This window comes from Asterias amurensis, chromosome 18, assembly GCF_032118995.1.
Source record: "Asterias amurensis chromosome 18, ASM3211899v1".
Classification (NCBI taxonomy): domain Eukaryota; kingdom Metazoa; phylum Echinodermata; class Asteroidea; order Forcipulatida; family Asteriidae; genus Asterias; species Asterias amurensis.
Genome location: NC_092665.1, coordinates 14,052,611 through 14,070,717, shown reverse-complemented (window position 1 = coordinate 14,070,717; position 18,107 = coordinate 14,052,611). Strand labels below are relative to the sequence as shown.

Here is an 18,107-nt window from a genome sequence, read left to right as displayed (position 1 = left end):
GGCATTGTGCAATCACAGTTACTTCAAGTGTTTTTAAGGTACTTATGTGCGTTAGCCAGTTGACATATCCTTTGTGATGTAAATCTGAAGAAAAACATGATGAGCGTGGCGTACGTGCGTAAATCGTTTGGGTTTATAGATACGCCCAGGGACCTTCTCGTCCCTGGTAAAAACAAATTATCTTTGGACAGCCACACCTTGGCATAGAGCTCCTTATTGTTATGTGCCCAAGCAAAATGGACATGGACTTGTAATCCTAAACTAGTAGATATCTTTTTCAGGAGATGATAAACAAAACCAGTTTTACATTAACATTCTACGAGCGGGATGTGCGTGCGCAAGTCTTTGGGGTTTAGATACGCCCATTTATGTTAATAATTAGCCACATTCATCCATGGTAAAAAGCTCATCTTTGGACCGCCACAGTTTGGCATATAGAGTTCTGAATATAAATCTGAACTAGTAGGTATTTTTTTTCAGGAGAGGATAAACAATAATTATACCAACACTAAACAAGTCTACATACAACAACCGATCGCAAGTCTTTTGGGTTAAGATAAGCCCATTTATGTAAAAAGCCCACATTCGTCCCTGGGAAAAAGTTCATCTTTGGACTTCCACACCTAGGCATAGAGTTCCTAATGTTATGTGGACAAACAAAACAAGTCTACCTACAACAAGTCTTGAGTGTGTGCAAGTCTTTTGGGTTAAGATACGCCCATTCATGCTTATAATATATTGATTGTAAATAATTATAGATTTTTAATACATGGCCAGAGATATTGGATTTGAAGGCTTCGGGCAGCAGGTTTTTGGTAAAATTTTCGTATTCCAGGCATATGTCCCTGGCTTTTGTTTTGTTTTGTTTATGTTTGTTATTTTGTATGTGTTTTTGTGCCGAATAAATAATAATAATTATAATAATAATAATAATAAGCCATCTTCGTCCCCGGTAAAATTAATAATTTTTAAAACACCCTTCCTTGGCATAGAGTTCTGAAAACTTTTATGTGCGAAAGAAAATGGATATACTCTTTGTAATGTAATCCTGAATTCGGTTATAGGTCCCTTTTTCAGGAGAGGATCGAAAAACAATACTTTACAACAATCTTCTATAAACTTAATTTGTTACTCAATATGAGTTTGATGTACGTGTGCAAGTCTTTGGGGTTTAGATACGGGGCCATGTATGTTAAAGGAACACATTGCCTTGGATTGGTCGAGTTGGTCCATGTAAAACGTTTGAAACCCTTGGTTATGAAAAGCATTTGACCCTTTTATTATGAAATCGATATGGTTAGAAAGATGTTTCAAAAGTACAATATAATGATCCACACAATATGCCTCTAAAGTGCTTGGTTTTCCCTTTACTTTGCGAACTAACACTGTCGGTCATTTTAAGGAGTCAAAAACTTGACTCAAAAGGGGGGGGGGGGGTAAATTAAATACAATAAAATACAATTTAAAAATAAATAGGGCCTACATGAATAAATAAAAAATGTGAATTGCAATTTTGTCAGCATCACCGTTATAAGAAATTTTATCACAAAATTATACTTAATTTTACTAAAATTACTTCAATTTTCAGAATATTGAGCATTGATCTCTCTTCAGTGATTACATCCCAAAGCGCCGCCAAACATGTCTCAGCCATCTCTAAAACAGTGGTATGAAGACCGGAAGAGGTTAAGGGTCGTCTATGATCATTCCAGGGCTAAACCAGTAGAGAGGAAGAACAAAATCAAGAAGAGTAGACAGGCAGCTTTCAAATCTGCATTAGCAGAGAGGACAAAGCCATCGGGACAGCATCAAGACACCAAGACGAACACGGCAGATTCATCATTGGGCAACGAACAATGCGGAGCACAATCAAAAAGGTACCGTAGCTTTGGTGCATTCACCCGGACAGAATGTCGAGAGTAGAGGGAAGGCGTACTATATGAAGTTTTCAAGGAGTTCCAAGCTTTTGCCGTCACGAGGTTTAAAAGCAGTCACTCTGTGCATAACGTGAGACTTTTGCAACCTTATAAACCATTATTTCTAAAGGGAACTGAGAAGACGCTTATTTTTTTTATGCAAGAACTCAAGTCAATGAGACAAAAATATCCGTTAGCAAATGTTAATTGATGCTTTTCAGCTCAATTGCTCTACGAAAGTTTTTTTCTAAACGTGTACTTATTTAAGATCCATTGTTAATATGACCATCATTATCTTTATCGTCTGATATCAGAAATAATGGAGGTGTTGGGGTATTTTCATTAAAATATCAAAATTGTAATTCTCATCCCTACAGAGACGAAGCCTCCTCCCGTAGAAGCAAAGAAACTCATCACATGATACAGATCTTTATCAAGACGCCCACCAACCCCAAAACCCTCTGTCTACGACTCGATCATAAAACAACCGTCTCTGACCTGAAACACATCATTCACAGGAAGTTGGCCATTCGTCATGCATTGCAAAATCTGTACACAAACAACAAAAGGTTCAAGGTATTGGTCTACGTAAAACTAATTTTGATTCATGAACCATTCACCTTTGCATTTATAAATTTGTCTTAATGAATCACCATGGTTCGTTTTATCTCACTTCAGGGAAGGGACAAGATGGGACCAAGAGTTGTTTTCACAAAGGTTACTAAATGGAAGAACAAATACTGGATGGTTACAACGACGGCTCGTGTTATATCTTGAAATAAAATATGAAAAGAAAAAGTTGATCTGCGAAGATATAGAACAAGAATGAAACCCGTACTGAAAACAACGGAAGCAATCCGAGCAGAAATGTGAGAGTTCAAGGACCATCGTTCATATAAGTTTTACAAAACATTTTCCCCAATTATTTTCCCAGTTATGTGACGCTTTGACTCTTCTTGATCTTGGCATTAAACCAGAGACAAACATTGATCTAACACTAGCAGAAGGTTTGCTTGGTGGCGCCCCAAAACGTGAGTAGTGCATTTTCATGACGTGTCAGTCTCTGTGTTGTTTTTTTCCACATAGTCAAATGAAATTCGTCTCTGTTTACACCTTTTAATTGATTTATCATCAATAAAATGAAACTAAGGAACGAAATCTCAAATTCAGTGACGTTGTTTTGTTCAAGCTGCATTTGATTTTTCATAACATTATCTGAAACAATTACCCGAATGACTGGCAGGTTCATTTTGTGCTAGGAAGTTTGTAGGATTGTGCAGAGATAACGTTCATAAGATGGAAACATATTGTTTACATTTTGTATGAATTCCAATCCCTATTGATTTATTTTGTTTTTACAAAAATCTTACATTCTTGCATTCTTACATGCAACAGTATTTGAGACAGACATTAATATTCCAATATAAGGTTGTTCATTAGTGTTTTATTCTCTAAAATGTTTTGGCCTGGAGCAGTAGACGAGACATTCCTACGGACTTTAGCGGTAAACCTCCGCAAGGACTGGCAGCAACTCGCAGTCGAGCTTAAGTTCAGACCAGCAGAGATTAGCAAGTTTGAAAGCCTTGCTGGGAAAGTACAGGCCCATCATATGTTAATTTCTTGGTTGAGTGCGCAAGCTGATGACGGAGAAGCGGGGGAACGGTTGAGAAGTGCTTTGGTTCAAATAGGTCGTCAAGATTTAGCTGCAAGGATCCCAGGTTAGAATATGGTTGGAATATTTTTATTTTTAAATATGAAACATCATAATCGTCTCTCTGTAGAGAAAGAGGAATCCGTGCATAATATTGTTTTGTATTCTTACATAAATACAATGATATTGATGACAAAATAAGTCAGCGCATCATGGAAGTTGCGTTTGGTTTTGGTTTACTTTGTTTTCTTTGTTTTACCAAATTAATAAGCACTCTTAGCGATAACAAATGAAATTGACAACATATGAGGGACAGGCTTGGGTGTAGGCCTATTATTGGTAAGGCGGTCTTGAAGTGGTGTATTTATTAGGCACGAACTGAGCACTGCTCTCATCAACCCTGATCTGTATTGGTATTGCAGCAGTATTTTTATTAAAACAATTTTAAACAGCTACTTGAGCGAAAATGGCAAGTTGTGATTTTTGCTGAATTTCATTTGAAATGTTAAATCAACAAAGAAATAACGTCATCACTCATGTTACGTCATACTTGGGAGCTCCAATTTCGTATAGCGTGGAAGTACAGTGGCCGAGCGGTTAAGAGCACGAATTCAACTCTGCTGTTTCTGATCAGCAGAGTGTGGGTTCGAATCCCCAGCCGTGACACTTAAGGCACTTAACCTATGCTTAAGGCACTTAAGGCACTTAACCTGTGGCTGCTGTATGCGCCGTAGCACATTGTTTTTCAAACCCTGGAGGTTGGGGCCCAATTTTTGAGTTGATAATTACGAACAATTACATTTAAATGGTAAACAAACACGTTATAAACAAGATTAAATAGCATTCCCGCCCTTGCAATTTTCGCTCAAGTAGCTGTTTAAGATACGCGGTTGTCATTTTTCTTGTAGGTTACGAACCCACATCCCCAAGAGCAGGTAACAAATGGAAGTCACCGGATGCATCAGGAGCTGATGAGATGAAACAACGAGTCCCTTGGGCAGACAGGACTGATTTGTCACAAACCTCAGGTAAACCTTCCAATACCGCATTGTGTCATCAATACGTTGAAACAAGTAAAACATCGCGGCAGGCTGGTTATTTTGTTAGTGGCATGTTATTTTGTTAGGAAGACTTTACAATAAAACCTTTTGTGTGTTGTCATACTTCTTGTAGGTTACGAACTCACATCCCCAAGAGCAGGTAACAAAGGGAAGTCACCGGATGCATCAGGAGCTGATGAGAAGAAACTACGAGTCCCTGGGGCAGACAGGACTGATTTGCCACAAACCTCAGGTAGACCTTCCAATACCGCATTATGTCATCAATACGTTGAAACAAGTAAAACATCGCGGCAGGCTGGTTATTTTTTTGGTGGCATGTTATTTTGTTAGTAAGATTTTACAATAAAACCCTTTGTGTGTTGTCATACTTCTTGTAGGTTACGAACCCACATCTCCAAGAGCAGGTAACAAAGGGAAGTCACCGGATGCATCAGGAGCTGATGAGAAGAAACTACGAGTCCCTGGGGCAGCAGGACTGATTTGCCACAAACCTAAGGTAAACATTCCATTTATGAATTATGTCATCAATACATTGAAACAGGTAAAACATCGCGACAGTTATTTTGTTAGTGGCATGTTATTTTGTTAGGAAGATTTTACAATAAAACCCTTTGTGTGTTGTCATACTTCTTGTAGGTTACGAACCCACATCCCCAAGAGCAGGTAACAAAGGGAAGTCACCGGATGCATCAGATACTGACGAGAAAAAACTACCCGTCCCTGAGGCAGACAGGACTGATTTGCCACAAACCTCAGGTAAACCTTTCAATCATGAATTATTACGTTGAAACAAGTACAACATCATGGCAGGCAGGTTGTTTTTGTTAGTGACATGTTATTTTGTTAGTAAGATTTTTTACAATAAAACCCTTTATGTGTTGTCATTCTTCTTGAAGGTTACGAACCCACATCCCCAAGAGCAGGTAACAAAGGGAAGTCACCGGAGGCATCAGAAGCTGATGAGAAGAAACTACGAGTCCCTGGGACTCCACAGGACTGATTTGCCACAAACCTCAGGTAAACCTTCCAATACCGCATTATGTCATCAATACGTTGAAACAAGTAAAACATCGCGGCAGGCTGGTTATTTTATTAGTGGCATGTTATTTTGTTAGTAAGTTTTACAATAAAACCCTTTGTGTGTTGTCATACTTCTTGTAGGATACGAACCCACATCCCCAAGAGCAGGTAACAAAGGGAAGTCGCCAGATGCATCAGATACTGATGAGAAGAAACTACGAGTCCCTGAGGCAGACAGGACTGATTTGCCACAAACCTCAGGTAAACCTTCCAATCATGAAGTATGTCACCACCACGATAATACAAGTAAAACATCGAGGCAGGCAGGTTATTTTATTAATAAGATTTTAAGATAAACCCTTTGTGTGATTGTCATTCTTCTTATAGGTTATGTACCCCACTCCCCAAGAGCATGTAGCAAGAGGAAGTCACCGGAACATCGGTCAACATCCGATGCATCAGGTATTAATGAGATGTTAGGAGTCGTAGCTGAGAATATTGGAAAAGATTGGAAGCAACTCGGCACTTCTTTAGGCATTAAAGCTGCACAGATTGACACATATCCAATTGACCATCCAAATGACGTCAAAGAGCAGATCTATCAAATGCTGCGTGATTGGGTCAGGAGACAAAAACGCCACAAGGAGGCTGAAGACGGGTTGATAGAGACGCTTCTCAAACTCGGCCGTGCTGACATTGTCCAAATGTTACCAGGTAAGTAAAATCACACCTTGTTGTTGCTCCTGTTTGTCTCCGGGGAACATAGTGTCGTTGCCCCTTGGCTTAACTTTACTAGTGAGAATTGTCTGCGACATGTTAGCCTTGATCAAGGCTGTTGACATACTGTTCCCCGGCCCGGTTCGCTGCACACACATGCAGTGCATACACACTAACGTACATTACCATACATTGTACAGCGAGAACAGTATAGCGTAGTCGTGAGAACGGTCTTGTCTTTGTATTTTCAACCTCGCACACGTGGCTCAAACAACAGCCTTGATGGGTTTGTAAAGCTTTATCGGAATTCCGATAAAAGGGTACTCATGATGTGGGCGTGTCATTCTAAACATTGGCCAATCACAGGCGCGATTGAGAATGACGTATTACTGCTAGCAATCATGCCACGTCCATGTGTGTGTACGCTGTACGCTAGCTGTATATGTACTGTCTTATGTGCTTTTTATAGCAGTGTCGGGAGCGTGGTGTATATTAGCTATGCTTGTAAGGGGGCTGAATGCGCTGCCGGACGGGTGAGCCGGACATGACTCGCCCGGTCGCGGTAATGGTGTTGAACAACTTCGAAAAACTTCCGTTGTCTTGCCTTTCATTATAACACGAGGACTAGCATCATAATTACAACGTAGCTGGTAGATTTGTCCCTGAATTGGAAGCTGCTGTACTATAAGTGTAACGTTGTAGTGTAGTACTAGTAGTATGGCTAGAGTTAGTTTATGAAATTGAACTTTATTTGTAGTTGCTGTTGTTCAGCCACACGCCATCTTCTACCGTCTGTCGACAACACATATTTTCGATCCCCAACTTTAATTTACCGCGAGAAACGTATGGAATTATGTCTACATTAAGACAAAATAAACAGCTGGGTTTCTTATCTCATCTGGTCTGTGTTTGTGCTTCGAGGGGATGGGGTGTGTTGTACTGTCATATGCCCAACACCTAAGAATTTTTACCGAGTAGCCATCTTGCCGGAAACCCATGACACCTGGATACTGTTTTAACCTTTCTCAAACACATTTTACATGGTCTAATTGTCTTCCTTCTATTTTCTAAACCCATGATTGATGCATTAAACGCGGTTGTTGTGTTTTGTTGAAAGTTTCTGTAGTTGTGTTGCAAATTATACACCACTGATTTCCAGCGACTTACAGTTTTGTTTTACTAATAGGGATTTCTCCCTCGCCTGCCGCCATTATTGCAACTATACTACAGCCACTGCTTGTTTACAATACGTCAACGAGCACATGTGTGTGTGAGTGCTTGCAGAACAACGTTGTGAATGACATCGCAGCAAGAGTTTATAGGTCAACCAACAACCAATGAGAACGGGTTGTTGGTAAACATTAGCATAATGAGCTCCGCCCTAAATTTTGGCAGATACAAAACCATCAAGGCGCTACTTGGGAAGTACCCACGTATGTACTGTCACTGTGAATGGACTGGATGTGATTTTACAACTAAAATGGAAAGGCCATTTTTTGGGATGTGATTTTGGGTAAAGGATGTGATTTTTTTCCAAATCACATCCAAGCCAGAAATCACATCCGTGTTTAATTGCCAATTATCAAAATCACATCCACTGCTAGCGGCATTACTAAAATCACATCCAATGCTGAGGCCTTAGCCAAAATCACATCAGAGACAGAAATCACATCCATGTTTAATTGCCAATTATCAAAATCACATCCACTGCTAGCGGCATTACTAAAATCACATCCACTGTCCAGGCCTTAGCCAAAATCACATCCCAGTCAGAAATCACATCCATGTTTAATTGCCAATTAGCAAAATCACATCTATTGCTAGGGGCATTACTAAAATCACATCCACTACCCAGCCGTTAGCCAAAATCACATCCAAGACAAAAATCACATCCGTGGTTAACTGCCAATTATCAAAATCACATCTACTGTCTGGTTGACACCAACATCACATCAACTTAACCAGTATCGCATTCTCAACCCAACGTCCAGTACGTCATGCACTGGTTTCGCAAGCGTTTGGGTTGCGGGCAAGTGGAAGGGGTTCCACGCACTATGATTATGAATGATACAAATGGAATGAGAAGAAACTATTAAATAACTATGGACTGGAATGGTAAAAACTAAAACTTTGAACATTGAACGAGTCCAGGAACTACACGCTTTTATTTCTGAAATCAAAATTATAGCATCATGCACTTTGGAAACCATGACTGCGTGTAGAACCAGTAGAACAGTGCGGCGTGTCGAGTCTGGTTTAAAAACTTACTCGCCTTCCCTAGTTGTACATAATTATCCTTGCGGGATGTGGACTATCATGCTATTGTACCAGCATAACCCAAACCCAGAATGGTGAAAGGTCTATGCCGAAAATCATGCAGTACCGCAATCTAGTTTCTAGGCGTTCTTTAACTCCCTTGCACTCAGTACAGTTGCTCAGCCAGTGGCTGTGAACACAATTATAAAAAGGTAGCCTACCGATCAATAATCATCATGATCAAGTCATCATTCCCCAGGGTTGCAAGGGAATCGAATTGCTACAAACTCCCAACCAGTTTACTATCGTATGAGTAAAACAAGGAATAGAGTAACAGAAAATGTCTGAGTGCCGTTTTTAACCTTCTGTTATTTAATTTTCCCCTTTGCAAATTGTCATCTGTCCTGGTTATTGTAGATGTAAAGTGACAGTTGTAAACATAGTTTCAGCCGAAGCATTTTAACTTTTTAGTTGTTTTATGTTATATGGGGGTGCGTGCTATTTTCATTGAGAGAACATAGTTGAAAAATGAACAAACAAACCAAAAATTTAACGTGTTGACAGTGTGTACACAAGCATATTGAGTCATTTTGTGCAGATTTTTTTTTTATCACAGTGTTCACGAAATATTATGTTTGCATCGGTGACACCTAGCTTTATATGGTGAAACAAACTTTTGCATTATAATTACTATGAGTGAAAAACCAATGGATGCATTTTTTTTAACATGACCCCCCCCCCACCTTTCTGTCACCTAAGTGGAGACTTTCTTAACGTGTACATCCCGATATGTGGAGATTGTGCAGTTATTCACCAGAACCAGAACCTTCACCACAGGCTTCGGAATGTCCAGTAGTCATAGCAACGATCTGACCTTTGCAAAAACCTTGTCCGATTATGTAACCAATAACTTACAGATGAATGCTCTCTAGAAGTGGGTCCCATGGCGTACTGTATGCAGTATCTAAGTGTGTGTAGACTGGATTCAGTGTTCCCCCTGTTTTCACCATGGAGGAATAGTGGTTTCACCATTTAGGACTATGGAATCATGATGGTCTCAATATTTAAGATATAACCATGAAATAAAAGGTTTTCAAGTAGGCCCTACACAGAAGAACAAGGTCTGTCAAGGACTACAATTGTTTTACTGATTTATTTATTCATTGAGGGTCACCATAATTGTAAATGTATAAGTCAATGATGTACTTCATAATCCCCATGATTATAAGTGTTAGTGCAAGTAGGCCTACACAGCAGGACAAAAATAACAAAACTACAATTGTTTATGTTCCAATAATTTGTTGGCAAATTCATTACTGTATTTTGTTTTCGAAATTGTAAAAATCAATCTGACATATAAAACAAAGTGGTGTAAATTTAAAAGAAACCACAGAAAATAAAAAGCTATTGTCTGATAAAATGAAATTTCAAAATCTGAACAGCTGAAAAATTATGTACATGCATGATTTGAAAACCTCGTTTTAATGTCACAATAAAACCTTGCTTCTTTGAAATTAACACCACTCAGGCAATTTTGAAATATACATTATCTATTCGGTGGTAAACTTTCTTTCCTTTCGATTTTATGTTGAGATTTTGTTCATCAATTTGTTATTTAGTTGGCATAAATGTTAACTCTGCCATGGCCTGACCCACAGAGCTGTGTTACATAACCTAATTACTAACGGGTGACCGCCTTCCTGCAGTAATGATGGTCCCTAAAACATCCCTGAATACTATTTACCAGTGCTGGGGCAAGACCAGCTGTCGACAAATGTGGCCTGTTTCTTAGTACCAGTTTATATTAAGCTTGTTCGTAAATCAAGAACATTGCGTCTTGAAAACAAGTGAACACCAAGGGACAGCATTTCTCAAATTGTCCTGTCAAGCCTTGTGATCTGTATTTTCAAATTGTCTGATAATACCAAAATTATTACCTGTCTGAACAACTTTCAACTCTCTTCGGCTTGTCCGGTCATAGAGGTATTTTTATCATTAATGGTTTCGCCATTATGCTCCACCTTTTGGGATCATGGACCGAAAATATTAATGATGGTCTCCCTAATGTAGCCTAACTGTACTTTAGGATATCTCCATGAAATAATGGGTTTTCAAGTAGGCCCTACAAAGAAAAACAAGTTCTGTCAAATAATACAATTACAATGTAGTATACTGGTTTTGGGGGAAATCAATCACTGGATTAATTACTTTGTGTTTTTGTTTTTTTATTTGTTTCCCCCCCCAAAAAAAAAAATAAAATAAATAAAAAAATTGAGTAATCAATTTAAAATCGCAGACTTTGTTACAAATTCAAAAGAACCATACAGGCTCAACAGTTAGCAGTTGGATGCTCGAGCAGGATAATATCTTGAGAAAATTGTTTTGGGAAATGCTGCCATTATGGTGATCCTTGTTTAAGTTTATTTTCATTAACTTAGAACAAGTTGTGTAATAAACAACTTTCACCTCAGGTTTCGGATTGGCCACTAGTCATAGCAAGTTAAATATGATGACGAGACATAAAAAGGTGTAAAGTAGTTTAGGAACCAGCATCATTTGTTGACAGCTGGTCCTTGCTCTGGCACTGGTAAGTTATTTAGGGATGCCTGCAGTAAGGTATCGTCATAATGCATGGTCATTATGCAGTATGACCATGGGCAGAGCATAGAGTAAGGACAGAGTAAGGCCAACTCCAGTCATATAATACATTCACCTAACAACAAATGTTGCAACACTGTCATGCTGACAGTGACAAACAACAACTATTGTTCAAAGAAAACATCAGTTCATTCTGCCTCAATCGGAAAGCGACCACGCCCTTTCCTAGAATGGTCATCCTGCTTCTTAGTCTTACGGTTAATAAGCCGCGCATTCGAAAATTACAATGTCCACAGATTGACTTACACCGTGTGAAGATAATGATCGTCAAAAGCTTACATTAAAATGCTGAGGTGGTGTAGTTTTTTTTTGAGAAACGAATAACACAACGTCACGAAAATACGTTTTACATGCTGTAATAATTTTCATCTCCTGACACGAAAATTATTCGCCTAATTAGACCCTTGGACATTAAAAAAAATCTGACATTATCATGTGTGGGGCGGGTCGTCGCCGTTACACTTCTTGTTGAAAAACTAAATGCCTTTGTCAAGTTTGTTCACATAATAATATTGGTTTCAATAATGGGTGCTACGTATGACTTTTGTGCCATGAAAGTCGAGTTCTGTACCCCCATGGTTGCGTTCAATAAATAAGTTAACCATGAGTAATGACTGAGCACGAACTGTTTGTGTGCAAGTCATATGTAGGGGAACATTACAAAAACATGCAAAAACTATATTTGCCTTAAAAAAATTGTTTTTAAGTGACAGGTTAAGTTTCTCATCATAAGACTACATGTATAATGGGAGTAAAGGTGAAAGACATTCGTGGTTATAAAGAGCCCTATCCCATCCAGTACGTTGTCCCATGGAGGAATAAATCCTTCCTATAACATTGTTGTCCATACATAAACATTCGACAGCCTTGCATATCAGTTGATGACACTAAATGTAATGCAGACAAGCACACCAGCTTTGGTGGAGACATTTTTACCCACCACATCCAAATGACTTTTTCCTTTGCCGCATCTGATTCATCATTACTGGATCTCAAGCACCTTTCGATATCTATAGTGTACAAAGCGGTGATACATGTAGATGGAATAAAATTGTCAGATGTTCTGAACCGGGTCAGAACCTTTATTTTGTGCATTCATGGAGGGTATATAACCGTTAAATTAATCAACATTGCTGTGATGAAGACAGTCAATGGTCTCCATCATACAAGAACAGAAACCGTAAACAGAAAACCAGATGGCGTCGTCCCTTGCAGCCTGTTGTGCCGTGCAGGTGGAAAGAATAGGGCCTCTGAACTAACTGCTTACAAAAAATAGTTTAGTTTGGGAATCAACATTAACATTAACTACACCACAATCAGGTACTTGGTACATCATTTAAATGGTGTGTAAAAGCTAATGCTTTGAAAATGTTTTATGCTTAATTACATATTTTGATGTTTGTCTTTGTTTTCGGTTCTCTCGATGCATGTTAACAATCCTTTATATTATTTTTAAATCATGGCTATCCATGCAGCCCGGCCGTGTAAGCGCTAAATCACGCTTACGTAGGCGCAAAGTTCTTTGCAAAGTAAGCAGAGCCATGAAATTCGGCCGTGCACATACCTGGCGGCAATTTTTTTTCCTGATTCTTTTTAAGGATTCCCTCTTTTAAATCGATTTAGAGAAAAGAAAGGGGAAAAAATCCCATTAAAAAGCATTATGAGAGTGGCAATTTCGTAGGAAGAAAAACAAATCCATTGATCAATCAAGTTCGCGGAAAAGAAAAGTAAATAACGGAGGGGGTGTCTAGGACATAATATTAACAGTTTGAATTGAAGGTGGTGTGATTTTGATGCATATGATGACTCTTCTACATATATTAAACGTTCTTTTAATATTTATTTTAAAGTATGCGGTGAGGAATCGTGACACGACCGCTATAAACTAAATCTTGTCATGGTTAGTTACAAATTAGGCAGTTTGTAAACGGATTATTTAAAGATTTGACTCGTACAGACGAAGGAACTTTTGCTGCGTTTACGCCGGCAATATTATTTGTTACAAAATACAAGCAGTACCAGTTGCACTGTTGGCTTTTCTCCATGCTTTTACTTAGTAAGGAATACGCTTATTGTAGTTTTATGGCTTGCAAAATGTAAATAACCGTGTTGAACATTCAGCAGAGGTTTGCAACTCAAATCTGCCGGTTTGTGAATTTCTACTTCCTAGCTGGAACAGGGTATGATTTTATCATGAATTGATAGACTATTAAATACCTAAATACCTTGCAATCTTGATTCTGAGCCATCCCCATATAGGCTGAGCATTCAAGGTTGATGCTTCCGGCCGGCAGCCAGGCACACAGGGCACTCCATTTCTCGCAGAGACATTTCCACTTTTCGTTGATCCAAAGGGCTCACCGACGAAATAATTATAATTCCGAAATTACTCTGCTTGCATTAAATGACGATCCATGGTTTCTTTGGCAGATTCGGAAACTCAACAAGTGTGTGTGTGCCACTGTTTGTTGTGTAACAAACGTTGTTTCAGCTTGATGTTTTTGTCTGTTTCCCGCGAAAACCAGCACTTCGGTAGGGGCCGATTACATAATGCAGCACATGGGTGGGCGCTAGCGGCTATTAGGCCTTTTTTTCTCTCTGTCGACTTTGTTATAGATCTATCTGCTGTGTGATGTACAGTGTATCAATTGGATGAATAAACAGAGAGTAGTCCTAGTAAAACCTGCTGGGCACAGTGATGCCTGGTGGGATTCAGCCAGAGCAACATTTTCAACTGATAAAGCTTGGTGTAACAATTTGCAAAGCATAACATTTGATTATTAAGGAGTCGAGACAGAAACAAGTGAAAGACATTATCACCAATCATTAACCAATTTCTCCTTCTTCAGCTCCTTTCAACCCCCCCCCCCCCAACCAAGACTTCTTCTTCTCCTCATTCTTTTACCTCCAATTGTGTGTACGGAAAGCTTTTTTGACAGATTGAGGTTGTTAACGCAAAATCTCAAACCAAAGGTCGGACAATTCTTGTGTTGCATTAAAATTTTACAAGCAAAAGGTTATTCGTTTGTACTTAACTTTGCAAAATACAAAAATGTACAAAATGTAACAAAATGTTAAAATACAAAATGTAAAAATTCAACATTATTTGGGATACCTTTTTTTCACTTGTGTTTATGGATATATGCTTTTTTGACAGAGTGGAGGTAGTTGACATGTCATCTCAAACAAATTTTGGGCCATTCTTGTGTTGCGTTAACATTTTACAAGCAAAAGGCTATTCATTTGTACTTAAGTTTGGAGGTATTGGGCCAAACATTTTTGAAAATAACTTTTTTTAAATTGGGTTAATGAAAATACGCTTTTTGACAGAGTTGAGGTAGTTGACGCGACATCTCAAACCAAATTTGGGGCAAGTTTGTGTTGTGTTAACATTTTACGGGCAAAAAGCTATACAGCTGCAGATAGAGGGCCAAAATGTAAAAATTCAACATTTTTGAAGATAACTTTTTTTCAATTGTGTTTATGGAAATATGCTTTTCAGACTGAGTTCAGATAGTTTGCGCGACATCTCAAATCAAATTTGGGACAATTCTTGTGTTGCGTTAACATTTTACAAGCAAAAGGCTATTCATTTGTACTTAAGTTTGGAGGTATTGGGCCAAAATGTAAAAATTCAACATTTTTGAAGACAACTTTTTTTAAATTGCGTTAATGAAAATACGCTTTTTTGACAGAGTTGAGGTAGTTGACGCGACATCTCAAACCAAATTTGGGGCAATTCTTGTGTTGTGTTAACATTTTACGGGCAAAAAGCTATACAGCTGCAGATAGAGGGCCAAAATGTAAAAATTCAACATTTTTAAAGATAACTTTTTTTCAATTGTGTTTATGGAAATATGCTTTTCAGACTGAGTTCAGATAGTTTGCGCGACATCTCAAATCAAATTTGGGACAATTCTTGTGTTGCATTAACATTTTACGGGCAAAAGGCTATTCATTTGTACTTAAGTTTGCGGGCATTGGGCCAAAATGTAAAAATTCAACATTTTTGAAGATAACTTTTTTTAAATTGGGTTAATGAAAATACGCTTTTTTGACAGAGTTGAGGTAGTTGACGCGACATCTCAAACCAAATTTGGGGCAATTCTTGTGTTGCGTTAACATTTTACGGGCAAAAAGCTATACAGCTGCAGATAGAGGGCCAAAATGTAAAAATTCAACATTTTTGAAGAAAACTTTTTTTCAATTGTGTTTATGGAAATATGCTTTTCAGCCTGAGTTCAGATAGTTGACCCGACATCTCAAATTAAATTTGGGACAATTCTTGTGTTGCGTTAACATTTTACAAGCAAAAGGCTATTCATTTGTACTTAAGTTTGCAGGCATTGGGCCAAAATGTAAAAATTCAACATTTTTGAAGATAACTTTTTTTAAATTGGGTTAATGAAAATACGCTTTTTTGACAGAGTTGAGGTAGTTGACGCGACATCTCAAACCAAATTTGGGGCAATTCTTGTGTTGCGTTAACATTTTACGGGCAAAAAGCTATACAGCTGCAGATAGAGGGCCAAAATGTAAAAATTCAACATTTTTGAAGAAAACTTTTTTTCAATTGTGTTTATGGAAATATGCTTTTCAGACTGAGTTCAGATAGTTGACGCGACATCTCAAATCAAATTTGGGACAATTCTTGTGTTGCGTTAACATTTTACAAGCAAAAGGCTATTCATTTGTACTTAAGTTTGCAGCATTGGGCCAAAATGTAAAAATTCAACATTTTTGAAGATAACTTTTTTTAAATTGGGTTAATGAAAATACGCTTTTTTGACAGAGTTGAGGTAGTTGACGCGACATCTCAAACCAAATTTGGGGCAATTCTTGTGTTGCGTTAACATTTTACGGGCAAAAAGCTATACAGCTGCAGATAGAGGGCCAAAATGTAAAAATTCAACATTTTTGAAGAAAACTTTTTTTCAATTGTGTTTATGGAAATATGCTTTTCAGACTGAGTTCAGATAGTTGACGCGACATCTCAAATCAAATTTGGGACAATTCTTGTGTTGCGTTAACATTTTACAAGCAAAAGGCTATTCATTTGTACTTAAGTTTGGAGGCATTGGGCCCAAAAGTAAAAATTCAACATTTTTGAAGATAACTTTTTTTAAATTGGGTTAATGAAAATACGCTTTTTTGACAGAGTTGAGGTAGTTGACGCGACATCTCAAATCAAATTTGGGGCAATTCTTGTATTGCGTTAACATTTTCAGGGCAAAAAGCTATACATTTGCAGATAGAGGGCCAAAATGTAAAAATTCAAAATTTTTGAAGATAATTTTGTTCAATTGTGTTTATGAAAATATGCGTTTCAGACTGAGATCAGATACGTGATGCGACATCTCAAATCAAATTTGGGACAATTCTTGTGTTGCGTTAACATTTTACAAGCAAAAGGCTATTCATTTGTCCATAAGTTTGCAGGCATTGGGCCAAAATGTAAAAATTCAACATTTTTGAAGAATTTCTTTTTTTCGATTTAGATTTTGGAAATATGCCTTTCAGACTGAGCTCAGATAGTTGACATGACATCTGAAACGAAATTTGGAACAATTCTCTTGTTGCGTTAGCATTTTACAAGCAATTTTTTGACAATTAATTTTGTGTATGGACGTTTTTCAAGGCCGTAGGAAAAAAATTATCCTCACATTTTTCCAATCGTGAAAAACAACAGAAGTGAAGTTCACAGAACTGCGTTTAAAGAATTTCTTAAAGGTCCATCAGCGAGGCACATTGATACAAAAATTCTAATGAACTTCGCCCCGCATCCTCTATCGGCCAAAGTTGTCGATGGAAGTGGCCTTAATCCAAGGCTGTGTATAGCACAGAATTCGTGGACGTCTGCCACGCTGTATGCATACAGCAATTCACCCAGCCCATGAACAAGTACCAGTACGGAGTTGGAGTCTAGCCAAGCGTTCTTGTACGGAATACAGATTGCGGAATGTCTGCTCCACACAACAGAATAGTGCATGGACATCTCGACCGGTGTGCGATCGAAAGTTGCCCGAACCCGGTGTGGGTCTCGCTTTACATCATACTATAAGGAAGTTGGGCTGCACGTTTATCGCGAGCTAAACGTAAAATGTGAACGTCAGAAGATTGTGTCGATTCGGCGTCCAAAGTTGCAGGAAAACTGCCACGACCTGTAGGCTTTTTCACAACCCGTTTTCTCGATACATAAAATCAGCATACATACGATGGAATGTTTCAATGGGCCTAGCTGACTAAAATTAAAATAGATTCGTCGCCGGGCGAAAAACATAAATAAAACGATGGTTATCAATTTTCAAGACAAACGGTCACCGCGATCCGTAGACTAACCAATACATTGGAACGGCCTCCCTTCATTAAAACAGTTTGGGCTAATATCAGATATCATGAGTTTGGGTGAGTAGGTACACGTAGCCTAAATACACTTCCATGTGCATGTACTGGCCACTGAGTGAGTGTCCTAAAGTAAGGTCATGGTCTGAAGGTCACTTGATCCCTGTGGGGTGTTAATTCCACTTAGATCAGTAATTGAATGATTCACTGTTTACTGTTTCTTGAGTGTGCATGGTCTCCTTGGGCAAAGTGGGCTTGTTCTGAAATTGCTGGGAATACCATTGCCAAAAAACTGAGCAACAGGAGATGCCGATAGATTGCCTTAAATTTACCTTCTGCTGTAATTTTAGGGCGAAAAGGGTTTCCACAGCAATTTCGGGTTGAAGTTGTTCATAGTTGACCATCAGTCCTCATTTTCAGGTGTGACCTTGCACTAGTGGGGGAATCAGTATGTGATGTTGGGGTTCACAATGTACCCTGCATCTG

General features: G+C 38.4%; 1 protein-coding gene across 1 annotated transcript in view; it reads left to right on the top strand.

Moving 5' to 3' along the window:
• Nucleotides 1–1,591: 1,591 nt before the first annotated feature.
• LOC139951025 (uncharacterized) overlaps nucleotides 1,592–18,107 on the top strand; it is a 22,802-nt gene continuing 6,286 nt past the window's right edge. Inside the window, 11 exon segments of the mRNA XM_071949843.1 lie at nucleotides 1,592–1,877; nucleotides 2,294–2,492; nucleotides 2,851–2,947; nucleotides 3,389–3,634; nucleotides 4,476–4,595; nucleotides 4,741–4,860; nucleotides 5,265–5,384; nucleotides 5,525–5,622; nucleotides 5,624–5,645; nucleotides 5,790–5,909; nucleotides 6,036–6,362. Of these exon segments, the coding sequence (XP_071805944.1) occupies nucleotides 1,642–1,877; nucleotides 2,294–2,492; nucleotides 2,851–2,947; nucleotides 3,389–3,634; nucleotides 4,476–4,595; nucleotides 4,741–4,860; nucleotides 5,265–5,384; nucleotides 5,525–5,622; nucleotides 5,624–5,645; nucleotides 5,790–5,909; nucleotides 6,036–6,362 (1,705 nt within the window). The 5' untranslated portion in view covers nucleotides 1,592–1,641.